We start from the raw sequence: 13299 nt of genomic DNA, 5'->3' as shown, positions 1-13299 counted from the left end.
AATGTGTTTTTAATTTGCAGGATATTCTTTTGGAAACATTCAAGCAGTTTTGTATTCATTGGCCAAAAACAATTTAGCTCTAATAGGAAGACAATTGCTAACATTGTTGTATTTCTTTATCTCTGGTTTTGATAGGGTTTTCACAACATGGTATGATTGGTGTAACTCAACCACGAAAAGTAGCTGCTATATCAGTTGCTCAGAGAGTAGCTGAAGAAATGAAATGCACTTTGGGATCCAAAGTAGGATACCAAGTTCGTTTTGATGATTGCAGCTCTAAGGTACAAAAGTCTTGTTGGTATTTGTTTCTTTTCTTTTTCGGGACATGGCCTCGCTCTGTCGCCCAGCCTGGAGTGCGTGGCACAATCATGGCTCTCTGTAACCTCCACCTTCTGGGCTCAAGTCACCTCCTACCTCAGCCCCTTGAGTAGCTGGGACTACAGGAGCATGCCACCATGCCCAGCTAATACTATAAACTTAACGGAAAGAGTGGAGAGAGTTCTGAAAGATTTTTAACTTCAAAGTTCAATATATATTTTAAATAATTTATTTTTGTCATTCATTGTTAATGCTTTAGCTCTCAAGTATCTGATATTCATCCCATTTTCTCCTTCCTTAGTTTATAAACGACAGTTTATTTTCTTAGGATTCTCTTATTTATGTTTTTTAACTGTAAGGTTTCTTGACGTGTAGGTTTTTAAAATGCTTTATTGTAATAAAATATATATAACTTAAAATTGACCATTTTACCATTTTGGTATACAATTCAGTGCCATTAAGTATGTTCACAATGGGCTGGGTGCAGTGGCTCACTCCTGTAATCCCAACACTTTGGGGTCCGAGGCAGGTGGATCACCTGAGGTCGGGAGTTCAAGACCTGCCTGATCGACATGGAGAAACCCTGTCTCTGCTAAAAATACAGAATTAGCCAGGCGTGGTGGTGCATGCCTGTAATCCCAGCTACTCAGGAGGCTGAGGCAGGAGAATGGCTTGAACCTGGGAGGCGGAGGTTGCGGTGAGCTGAGATCGCACCACTGCACTCCAGCCTGGGCAACAAGAGCAAAACTCCATCTCAAAAAAAAAAAAAAAAAGTGTTCACAGTGTTGGGTAACCATTACCATTTCTACTTTCAGAACTATTTTTTTTATCATCCCAAACAGAAACTCTTATCTATTAAACAATAGATTAAAACCCCCATTTCTCCCTCCCCCTAGCCTCTGGTAACTTTTTTTTTTTGAGACAAAGTCTCACAGTGTTGCCTGGGCTGGAGTGCAGTGGTGCGACCTCCACTCCCTGCAACCCCCGCCTCCTGGGTTCTAGTGATTCTCCTGCCTCAGCCTCCCAAGTAGCTGGGATTACAGGCTCCTACCACCACACCCAGATAAATTTTTTGTATTTTTAGTAGAGATGTGGTTGGTCTCAAATTCCTGATCTCGTGATCTACCCCCCTCAACCTCCCAAAGGTTTACTGGGATTACAGGGTGAACCACCGTGCCCTGCTGTAACTTCTATTCTACTTCCTGTATCTACAAATTTGCCTACTCTGGCTACCTCATACAACTGGAATCACACAGTATTTTGTACTTTGTATCTCTCTTATTTCACTGATTATGTTTTCAGGTTCATTTATTTTGTGTGTCTGTATTCTTGAAGTCAGTGGAAAGCTGAGTTAAAATCAATTAACAAAATCAGCAAGTGTTAAGCATCTTCTATATTCATGGCACCAACAAATTTAAGATTTTCTTTTTAATAGTGAATATTATAATTTACATTCCCTGCGAATTTCTTAATCCTGTCCCAGCTACAAAACGATCCTTGGTTTACATATGTTCCCTAATAGGAATGGCCATCAAATATGGCACAAGTTGACCCCCAAAAATACTATCTTTGCCTTCCTAGTGGTCACTGTTTTTTCTTTCTTCCTTCCCTTGTTTTATGGATGTCATTGCTGTTATTCCTAGCCTTTGGACCTTTTACTCACCCTGTTTTAATGCTTGTTGAGTAACACATTTTTATTTGGAGATAGTGTCTTGCTCAGTCACCCAGGCTGGAGTGCAATGGCATGATCTCAGCTCACTGCAGCCTCTGCCTCTCAGGCTCAAGCAGTCCTCCCATCTCAGCCTCCCAAGTAGCTGGGACTACAGGTGTGTGCCACCACACCTGGCTAATTTTTATATTTTTATTAGAAATGTGGTTTTGCTATGTTGTCCAGGCTGGTCTTGAACTCCTGGACTCAAGTGATCCGCCTGCATCAGTATCCCAAAGTGCTGGAATTACAGGCTTGAGCTACTGTGTCTGACCTAAGTAACACATTTTTTAGTAGGACAGTGGGGTAGAGAAGAGGAGATAGTGGGTGAAAAGTATGCACCTACCATTTTCTCATTTTCCCTGAATCCTCTGAAGTAGGGGCTGAGTCAGAAAGATAAATCTCATTTCACTGTTGTTTCCCACAACTTGCTCACCTAATGCCATTGCATCATCTTGCCACTTTCCTCTGACTTTATTCTATCTCCTTATTGGTGATTTTTGTTGCTTTGTCCAAGAATACCCAAGTGAGTTATTTGTCCCTTTTTTTGTATAGACAGCATGCTTTGTGACTTACCATCATTTTGTAAAGTTAGACTATTTTATATACCCTTTTGTTTAGTCAGATTGGTTTGATCACTTAATGTTTGTACCTCTTGAGGAAAAATTTAGTTGGGAAAGTAGTGGTGAATTTCTATGACTCTGCTATTTGAACATTAGGAGACAGCAATCAAGTATATGACTGATGGATGTTTACTGAAACATATTCTGGGAGATCCAAATCTTACCAAATTCAGTGTCATTATTTTGGATGAAGCCCATGAAAGAACTCTAACTACAGTGAGTATTTTATTTTTTTTATTATTAGCAAATAGTTTACTTGTTTGGGTAGCTTTTTACTATATAGAGAATTGCCTCCTCTTACTTTTTAATTGAATTTAATTTTTTAGAGATAGGGTCTTGCTCCATCACCCAGACTGGAGAGCAGTGGCACGATCATAGCTCACTGCACCCTTGAACTCCTGGGCTCAAGTGATCCTCCCACCTCAGCCTCCCGAGTTGCTAGTACTGCAGACATGCATCACCGTGTCTGGCTAATTTTTAAGAACATTTTTTGTAGAGACTGTTTCATTTTGTTTCCCTGGCAGGTCTCGACCTCCTGGCCTCCCACCTTGGCCTCCCAAAGTGCTGGGATTACAGGTGTGAGCCACTGCATTTGGCTCTTATATTTTAATCTATTAAAATAGGAATTCCTTGGATAGAATAGCAGTGTATTTAAAATAGCTTGGTTGTTAAGTGCACTTGTGACTTACTAGAAATTTACTTTTCTTTCAGGATATCTTATTTGGTTTGTTGAAGAAGCTATTTCAGGAGAAGTCTCCTAATAGGAAGGAGCATTTAAAAGTGGTGGTAATGTCAGCAACTATGGAATTAGCCAAGCTCTCTGCATTCTTTGGAAATTGTCCAATATTTGATATACCTGGAAGGCTTTATCCAGTCAGAGAGAAATTCTGCAATTTGATTGGTCCACGAGACAGAGAAAATACTGCGTATATTCAAGCGGTATTACTTGGCATTCATTTAATGTCTTTTTTTAATATCTGTGATTCTTACTAATTAGGTAATTTGATAATTCATTTGTTCCCTACTATTTTAATGACAGCCCTCACAGGTCCTAGAACTTCTAAGAACCAAGTTTAATTTTTCTGTGGGACAAGGGAAATGGTGGTAAGGGAATGACTGTATTTCCACTAGCATATTATGCCTGCATTTCTTGCTTCAGATTGTGAAAGTCACCATGGATATCCATTTGAATGAAATGGCTGGAGACATCTTGGTTTTTCTGACTGGTGAGCATTAGTATCAAGTTAAAAAACTTACTATTTGTAAGGAATGTGACACCCAGTAGAGTGCTACCTTTGTTGGGAATTCCGTGCCCTTCTCAAGTGTTGCCCTAGCTTTTTTTGATTATCTGAATAATTTTAGGTAAAAGACATATAAAAATTGTAAGCTAGCTGCCAAAGAGAATTATATATATGTATGTCAAAGACATAATAGTATATATGTATATTTTATGTCAAAGGCATAGTAGTGTGTGTGTATATATATACACACACGCACCCACATGTATATGTCAAATGTCAAAGACATCAGGCTCATTAGTAAATATATGTAAAACACACTGACCTTTTAATTGAAAGAAATTAAATACTGAAATATTGTTTTTATTGGTCTGTCTTAGCTAGAAATGTAACCTGACTAAACAGACCTGGGTTAATTCCATTATTTCAAAGGACACCTCACCAGGTTCTTCTTTGGGTGGTGGCATTGTACTGTGTGATAACAACACATAAGGTGTAGAATCTATGTATTGTAGACAAGCATGTGGCATTTTTGGAGATCAAAAATAAAATAGTTAAATCCTAGACTAGTGGTGTAACTTTTCAAGTAGCAGCACCCTCCTAATAGGAATTAGTAGTTTCCTTGTTTACTTTTTTCCTCTGCCTTGTACTAATGTCAGAAGTGAGGGATTGTAACAATCTTTGCCTTTTGGAGATTACTTATTTTGAAATTTACCCAAATGCAATAGCACCTGGACTAGCTTTTCCCCTTTGTTAACAATTTAGTGAGTCTTCTTAAATACTGTGTTAACAGGGTGAAAAACTTGAAGATGATACATATTTTTATTCCTTTAGAGATTTAAGTTCCTTAGAAACTGATGTTTCTTCTACTTCAGATTTTTTGGTTGAAATACGGTACAGCTTAGGTGTTCATCTCCTTTACATTAAATGAGAGATTTACAGTAATTTCTAGGCAAAATTAATTTTAATCTTGACATTTTCTTTATTCTTAAATTAATTTTTCTGTTCAGTTGCTGAAGTTTTTTTTTTCTTTCTGTTTTAGGCCAGTTTGAAATCGAAAAAAGTTGTGAGTTACTTTTTCAGATGGCAGAGTCTGTTGATTATGATTACGATGTTCAAGATACCACCCTCGATGGCTTGTTAATATTGCCATGTTATGGATCTATGACAACAGGTAATTTCTCATTAGAATAGAAAATTTGATTTTTTAAAAAAACTTTTTATTGAATAATCAGGTTTACAGAAAAGCACTCAGGTCTTAAGTGGTTAGGTTAAGTTTCACAAACCAACCTCACTTTTGTAACCCACATCCAGATTGTGAAACAAATCAGTGAGAACCAGCATTCCTTGAGAGAAGTGATTTTTGCCTGAAGTCTTTTACATTTCACTTTTTTGAGAGCCTTGGATATCCCCCTTATTATCGTTAAGAGTATAGCAAAACAAAACTGTTGGTGAGAATTCTTTGAAATGAGGACAGTAGTTTCTTGCTGGTATTACTGTAAGTCAAACCTAATTTGCCATTGCCACAGAATTTTTAGAAATTGTATATATCCAGGTATATCTAAGTCTAAACACAGTGGATTGTTTTCCTTTTTTTTTTTTTTTGTAACCGAGTCTCGTTCTTGTCACCCAGGCTGCAGTGCAGTGGCGCAATCTCAGCCCACTGCAACCGCCACCTCCTGGGTTCAGGCAATTCTCCTTCTTCAGCCTCCCAAGTAGCTGGGATTGCAGGTGCTTGCCACTATTCCTTGCTAAGTTTTTTTTTTTTGTTTTTTTTTTTTTGTTTGTTTTTTAGTAGAGATGGGGTTTTGCCATGTTGGCCAGGCTGGTCTCAAACTCCTGACCTCAGGTCATCTGCCTGCCTTGGCCTCCCAAATTGCTGGGATTACAGATATGAGCCACCATGCCCGGCTGTGGATCATTTTCCTTTTAAAGTAACCATGCCTTAGTCTGCTTTTCAGGCATGATCCTGTTCTTTGGTGAATTCCAAGAGCAGATACAAACTCTTGATTTGATATTTTGGTCATAGTAAATACTATTGAATGAGGTTTAGAATTTGTTTTGTAAAACTTTTATTATGGAATTTAACTTGTAAAATTAAAGGAAAATTAACCTTAGCCTCCTATTTGAAGTTGGAATTAGCATTTGAATGTTTTTGTATTTTACGTGTATGTGTATTAACAGTTTTTGTTGATTGGGTGATTCTTATCCCTATATTAACAAAGTTTTGGAATATATGTGTCAGTAAAGAACATAGATGCGCTATTTTGGAAATCTCTTTTATGATGATATTAGCTCCTTACTCTATTGAAGCATAGATATCTATTTTAGATTTTTACATCTTCAGGGAAATTCTTAGGATCATTGTTTAAGGTTCTCATTGTTTTCTCAAAATTTGGTTCACCGATGCTTTTATAATTTACTTTGTAACTGATAAAAAAACCCATTATGTTTGGTTTGTTATTAACCATTAACTAAATATATACGTAGACATATGTTTTTCTATACAGAGTAAATAATTTCATCTTTCTTACTGCCATATTGAAAATAATGTTCTGGATCTTCTGTTGCCTCCGTTTTCTTTTGTTTGTTTTTTTGAGATGGAGTCTCGCTCTGTCGCCCAGGCTGGAGTGCAGTGGTGCGATCTTGGCTCACTGCAACCTCTGCCTCCCGGATTCAAGCAGTTCATAGAGACGGGATGTCACCGTGTTAGCCAGGATGGTCTCGATATGCTGACCTCGAGATCCTCCTGCCTCGGCCTCCCAAAGTGCTGGGATTATAGGCGTGAGCCACTGCACCTGGCCTAGTTACATGACTTTTAGTGAAAAATTGAGTTTTTCGAAACTTGAGTTTGACACATGCATGTTGTAAATTGGTATTTTCTTTCTATATATACTTTAGATCAACAGAGGAGAATATTTTTGCCACCTCCACCTGGAATTAGAAAATGTGTCATATCCACCAATATTTCTGCAACATCTTTGACAATAGATGGAATCAGGTATAACTTTTGAACTTTCTCTTAAAGTGAAGGAAACGTATCGTTACTAAACATTAGCTAAACATTACTGAGTTTGCTTTTCTGTGCCCTCCACTAATTCCCTTCTCTCCTACTTTTTAATGTTTTTAACATGTAATCACCTGTTTTGTTTTGTAATTGATTGCTTTGAGCAGGAAATGGAGTAGAAGGCACATGCTATATTCCTATTCACCCTCTTTTTTTAGAGACAGGGTCTCGTTATGTTGCTAAGGCTGGAGTATAGTGACTATTCATAGGCATGCAGTCGTAGCACACTACAGCCTTGAAGGAAGATCAACCAATCCTCCCGCCTCAGCCTCCTGGGTAGCTGGGACTACAGGCATGTGTCACCATACTTGGCTGTTCACACTTTTTAACTGCTTGGCAACTTGAAGCTTCCTCTTTTCAAATTTAAGATTATGTAGATTATGTATAATACTTCATGGGTTTCACTAAATAGGAAGCCAAACCTATTTTTCTGTACTCCCATTATAAGCATATACCTTAGATGATTTGATATTTCCTTCTACCTTGCAGCCTCACTTGGTAGAGTTAGTTGTATATCCAGTGTTTATCTGGATGTATTGTCTCTGACTTTTTACCTTTTTGTGAAAGTTAACTATGATTCAGGTCCCTTATCTTTTCTGGATATAGTAAATAGTGCTATTAAATTTTTGAGTAAATTTAGTAAGGGAACACTAAGAAATTTTAAGTCTGGACTGATAACTAATGCAAAGTTCTTTAAGACTGGGTGATTTATCATTTACCCAATATATTTTATGTCTTTAGCTAAGTCTGATTGTCTGCCTAAGGAAGGCTGAACCTGAATCTCAGAGATCCTGTGTGTTTCTTCTGGGTAAAATGATCACCCAGGTCTGAGAGGAAGTCTTAATTTCCTCTGCTTTTCTTCATTACTTAAAAAATAATGCTAAGGGATTAAGGGAGTGCTCTCCTGGGTAAATTAACCTCTGTAGTTTTCTGTTTCCTACACAGGCAAAAGCCATTAAATAACAAGATTCAGAATGTTGTCTTGTTACTGCTATCCTGCTTTGGTTCCTTACCTGACTTGTTCCCCATTTAATTGGCTTAGAATGGCATGTTAAGGGCTAGCTGAAATTAGATTCTGAATCTGTTAACAGGGTCTGAAACTGACTTTCAAGTTTGTGTATTTTTTTTATTGAGGCAAAATTCACATAAAATTAATAATTTAAAAATGAACAATTGGCCGGGCGCGGTGGCTCAAGCCTGTAATCCCAGCACTTTGGGAGGCCGAGACGGGCGGATCACGAGGTCAGGAGATCGAGACCATCCTGGCTAACACTGTGAAACCCCGTCTCTACTAAAAAATACAAAAAACTAGCCGGGCAAGGTGGCGGGCGCCTGTAGTCCCAGCTGCTCGGGAGGCTGAGGCAGGAGAATGGCGTAAACTCGGGAGGCGGAGCTTGTAGTGAGCTGAGATCCGGCCACTGCACTCCAGCCTGGGTGACAGAGCAAGACTCCGTCTCAAAAAAAAAAAAAAAAAAAAAAAAAAAATGAACAATTGAGTAATACTTAGTACATTTACAGTATTGTGCAACCACTGCTTCTACTTAGTTCTAAAATATTTCAACACCTCAAAATAAGACCCCATATACATTAAGCACATACTCCACATTCCCCTCTCGACCCCAGCCCTTGGCAACTACCAGTCTTACTTTTTGTTTGTATGTGTTTTCTTTTTTTAAAAATTCTTTAGATGTGTCAGCATGAAGCAGTATGTATTTTCTATTCTGAATATTTCATACAAATAGAATCATATAATATGTGGCCGTCCGTGTTTGCTTTCTTTCCCTTAGCATAAGGGTTTGTCAACATTGTAGCATCTATCTACTTCATTCTTTTTTGTGGCTGAATAATATTGCATAGTGTGAGTGTGTGTGTATATATACTGCATACATATATGCAAAGCAGTTTGTTCATCCCTTCATCCATTAATGGTTAATGGACATTTAGATTGTTTTTACCTTATGGCTATGATTCATAGTGGTAATATGAACATTGGTCTATAAGTATTTGTTTGAGTACTTGTTCTCAGTTCTTTTTGGTGCATACTTAGAAACAGAGTTGCTGGATCATATGGTCATTTTGTGTTTAACTTTTTGAGGACCCCCTGAACAATTTTTCACCTTGGCTGAACCGTTTTACATTCCCATCAGCAACATATGAGGGTTCCAATTTCTTGACTTTCAAGTTTTACACGTAACATAAAAGGCATTGTGTACTTGCTAGTTTGCTAGAAAAGGAGAAACCAAAGTGTTTAAAAATGAACAAGTCTTCTTTTATTTTCCAGAAACTTAACTTGCTTTGATTCTTCTTAGATATGTGGTAGATGGTGGCTTTGTGAAGCAGTTAAATCACAACCCCAGATTAGGGTTGGACATCCTGGAGGTGGTTCCAATTTCAAAGTAAGTCTCTATGTCAAATCTTTTTATTCAAAGAACAACTGATTAGGTAATTTCTAGCTGGTTTGGGGAGAGAAAGTAAATTACCTGAGAAACCCACAGAACATTTTGGAGACTTTTTGCATTATTTTCCTTCTGTAGGAGCGAGGCATTACAGCGAAGTGGCCGAGCTGGCAGGACTTCTTCAGGAAAATGCTTTCGGATCTATAGTAAAGATTTTTGGAACCAGTGTATGCCTGACCATGTGATCCCTGAAATTAAGAGAACTAGTTTGACATCTGTAGTTCTGACCTTAAAGTGCCTTGCCATACACGATGTCATAAGGTATGTAGACAACTAGCCAAAAAAAGAAAAACTTGTTAGCATGGAGCCAAGTTATTGGCTCAAAAATTATTTTGAAATATTTGACTCATACATCCCTGAGAGTTTAGGAGGTTGGTTTTTATATTGGTTGCTTTTCTTTTTTTTTTTTTTTTTGAGATGGAGTCTTGTTCCGTCGCCCAGGCTGCAGAGCAGTGGCATGATTACCACTCACTGCAACCTCTACCTCCCGGGTTCAAGCAATTATCTTGTCTCAGCCTCCTGAGTAGCTGGGACTACAGGTACCGACCACCATGCCTAGCTGATTTTTGTGTTTTTAGTAGAGACGGAGTTTCACCTTGTTGATCAGGCTGGTCTCGAACTCCTGACCTCAGGTGATCCACCTGCCTTGGCCTCCCAAAGTGCTGGGATTATAGGCCACTGCGCCTGGTCCTATTGGTTGCTTTTCAATTAAACTAACACAGAAGACTTCCTTGCATTGCTTTAGTAGGATCTCTTGCTCTTGATTAACCTTGGCTTAATGGTGGGGTTGGGGGGTTGTGCTGATGTTTATTTGCATCACTTAATGACCACTGTTTATTTCTAATGAAAGGTATATAACGAGTTGGGCATAATGGCTTATGCCTATAATGCCAACACTGTGGGCGGCCAAAGTGGGAAGGTTGCTTGAGCCCGGGGGTTCGAGGTGAGCCTGGGCAACATAGTGAGACCTTGTCTCTACAATAAAAAGAAAAAAAAAAGTCTGATATGGTGCATATTTGAGTCCCAGATATTTGGAAGCTGAAATGGGAAGATCGCTGGAGCCTGGGAGGTAGAGGCTGCAGTGAGCCATGATTGCACCAGCGCACTCCAGCCTGGGCAACAGAGTGAGACCCTGTTTCAAAAGAAAGGGGCTGGGTGCGGTGGCTCACATCTGTAATCCCAGCATTTTGGGAGGCCAAGGTGGGAGGATCCCTTGAGGCCAGGAGTTTGAGACCCGCCTGGCCATCCTGGCGAAACCCCGTAGCTACTGAAAATACAAAAATTAGCTGAGCTTGGTGGCATGTGATTGTAGTCCCAGCTACTCCAGAGGCTGAAGCACGAGAATCACTTGAACCCAGGAGGCAGAGGTTGCAATGTGCTGAGATCATGCCAGTGCACTCCAGCCTGGTCAACAGAGCGAGATTCTGTCTCAAAAAAAAAAGGGTATACGTTGGAAAGTGGAGTGTTTTTTTTGTATGGCCAGCATTATACTATATACCATGAAAAACAGAGTAATACTCTGTAGTTTTTTGCTTTCACTAAGCTTAAGCTTAAGTTATATTAGGGAAACAAGGTTCAGACATGTGAAATAAAGGATAGAATAACAGTTCTATCCTTTAGAACAGTTAAATTAGCCAAATGTTAAACAATATAATTTATTGGTATAGGATAGAATATTGTTGTAGATTGAAATTTCTATCATACATAGTAGAGGAATTAATGGAGGAAAGTACTATCTTGTTCTTTATTTTGTTCTTAATTCCCTCTTGGAATTTAAAAGTGTTCAGGAATTTTAGGGGAGGATAACCGTGCGGTTTTTAAATTCATAGTAAGTGAGTATTAGGTGCATCCAAATGTATTGTAGGCCAGGTGTGGTGGCTCATGCCTGTAATCCCAACACTTTGGGAGGCTGAGATGGGTTGATCACCTGAGGTCAGGAGTTCAAGGCCACCCTGGCCAACATGGTGAAACCCTGTCTCTACTAAAAATACAAAATTAGCCGGGATGGTGGTGCTCGTCTGTAATCCCAGCTACTTGGAAGGCTGAGGCAGAAGCACTTGAACCTGCTAGGCAGAGGTAGCAGTGAGCCAAGATCGCGCCATTGCTCTCCAGCCTGGGCAACAAGAGCGCAACTCTGCCTCCAAAAACAAAAAACAAAAAAACCCCAAAACCCACAAATACTCATTGTATACTCTTGGAAAGCCAATTTGCCAATTTCAAAATGTTTTAATAGTTATCATTAGACTAGAGATTTTCTGAATGAGAATATGTAGATACTAGAAAGAGAAAACATGTAATACATGAAATTCTGGCTGTCACAATAAATTATACCAGTGAAAAGAAGGAAAGAGCCATTTAAAGAAATCCAGATAGCCAAACAGAAAACTTTCAGATGAACCTAGATTTTAAAATAATGTCTTGATTTTTTTCATTTGGGGAAAAAGGGCCGTTTTTGGAAATAGTTGCTCAGTAAGCTTAATATTGACTCCTAGTATATTCACAAAGGATAGCAGAGCAGCCTGTAACCAAGAATGAGTATATATTAGAAAAATAGGAACAGTAATTAATATCATCTGCACTGAATTATTTTTCCATCTTAAGTCTTAAAACCTATAGTGTACTAAAAATCACAAAATTTTGTTTCAAAATGCTTGAAACAAAAAACAAACAGACTTCCTTTTTAAAAAGTATAAAGAATAAGGAGAGGTAGACCCAGTGTTTGGGATAGATGGTATAGTATTCACAGATGACAGAAAGAAAATGGAGCTTCTCAGTTATTATTTTGCTTTCCCTTTCTCTTCCATCAGGAAGAATGATTTTAAAACTGAAAATGCAAGAACAGGTCTGAATAAGAAGGAATTGATGACTAAGATGGATTAGGAAATAATGAGGGAAAACCCAACCACCATAAATGATTTTGTCTTGAGCATTTAGGCATTATTTCCGTGGTGCTAAAAGTACTTGCAGATTTAGTGTCAGAGTCATTGTAGGTCATCTATGAGAAACTATGCAGAATAGGTTATCAGAAAATGGTGAGAAAGGCAAATGTCTTGATTTTTTTCATTTATTAAAAAGGGCGGGTTCTGGAAACAACTACCCAGTAAGCTTGACATTGATTACTAGGGAACTCTATTACTTATATAAACTTACTGAGAATGGTTTAAGGACATTTAATGATGATTAATGAGTATGAATTTTAAAAGTTCACAATGAATATGTTATTTTTTGTTGTTGTGTTTGGTTTTGGTTTTCTGAGACAGGATCTCACTCTGTCACCTAGGCTGGAGAGCAGTGGTGCAATCTCAGCTTACTGTAACCTCCACCTCCCAGGTTCAAGCGATTCTCATGTCTCAGCCTTCTGAGTGACTGGGATTACCTGCGTGTGCCACCACGCCTGGCCAAATATGTCATTATAAGCCATTTCCTTTTCAGTTTGAGGACAGGACCATCCACATAATGGGTGCCCCACAAGAATTTATTGAAAGTTAACCTAATGTTTATTTTCAGCACAGTACTTAACAATACTGCATTTGATATCTTTGTGAATAAAAAAGTCATCTGTAGATGATAGTCTGTAGATTATAGTTGCCAAATAGCCCACTCTAAAAAAGTATTAATTAATTGCTTAGTATAGAGTAGGTGAAAGTTTTACTAGTATTGTGCTGAACTTAGTTTTTTTCTTGATAAACATTTTTAATAATGATATTGAATAAAAATATTGAAATGATTATTTTTTCTGGAAAATATCTTAATATCTAATAGGTAGATTATTACAACCAAGCTTTAATTTATTTTTTTATTTTATTATACTTTAAGTTCTAGGGTACATGTGCACAACGTGCAGGTTTGTTACATATGTATACATGTGCCATGTTGGTGTGCCGCACCC

The 13299-nt window shown here is 38.2% G+C and overlaps 1 protein-coding gene across 2 annotated transcripts in view; it reads left to right on the top strand.

The window, feature by feature from the left end:
• Positions 1 to 13299, top strand: part of DHX40 (DEAH (Asp-Glu-Ala-His) box polypeptide 40) — a 49184-nt gene that overhangs the window by 4856 nt on the left and 31029 nt on the right. Inside the window, exons 3-10 of one of the 2 annotated variants that reach the window (XM_011953672.1) lie at positions 136 to 281; positions 2746 to 2865; positions 3361 to 3588; positions 3809 to 3875; positions 4930 to 5061; positions 6789 to 6888; positions 9264 to 9350; positions 9489 to 9671. In XM_011953672.1, the coding sequence (XP_011809062.1) occupies positions 136 to 281; positions 2746 to 2865; positions 3361 to 3588; positions 3809 to 3875; positions 4930 to 5061; positions 6789 to 6888; positions 9264 to 9350; positions 9489 to 9671 (1063 nt within the window). The remainder of the gene's footprint in view (positions 1 to 135; positions 282 to 2745; positions 2866 to 3360; positions 3589 to 3808; positions 3876 to 4929; positions 5062 to 6788; positions 6889 to 9263; positions 9351 to 9488; positions 9672 to 13299) is intronic. The other variant, XM_011953673.1, reaches the window with a different exon arrangement.

Source organism: Colobus angolensis, unplaced genomic scaffold, assembly GCF_000951035.1.
Source record: "Colobus angolensis palliatus isolate OR3802 unplaced genomic scaffold, Cang.pa_1.0 Scaffold37, whole genome shotgun sequence".
NCBI lineage: Eukaryota > Metazoa > Chordata > Mammalia > Primates > Cercopithecidae > Colobus > Colobus angolensis.
Note: the sequence above shows the minus strand (reverse complement) of the source record. Positions and strands in the feature narration are given on the sequence as shown.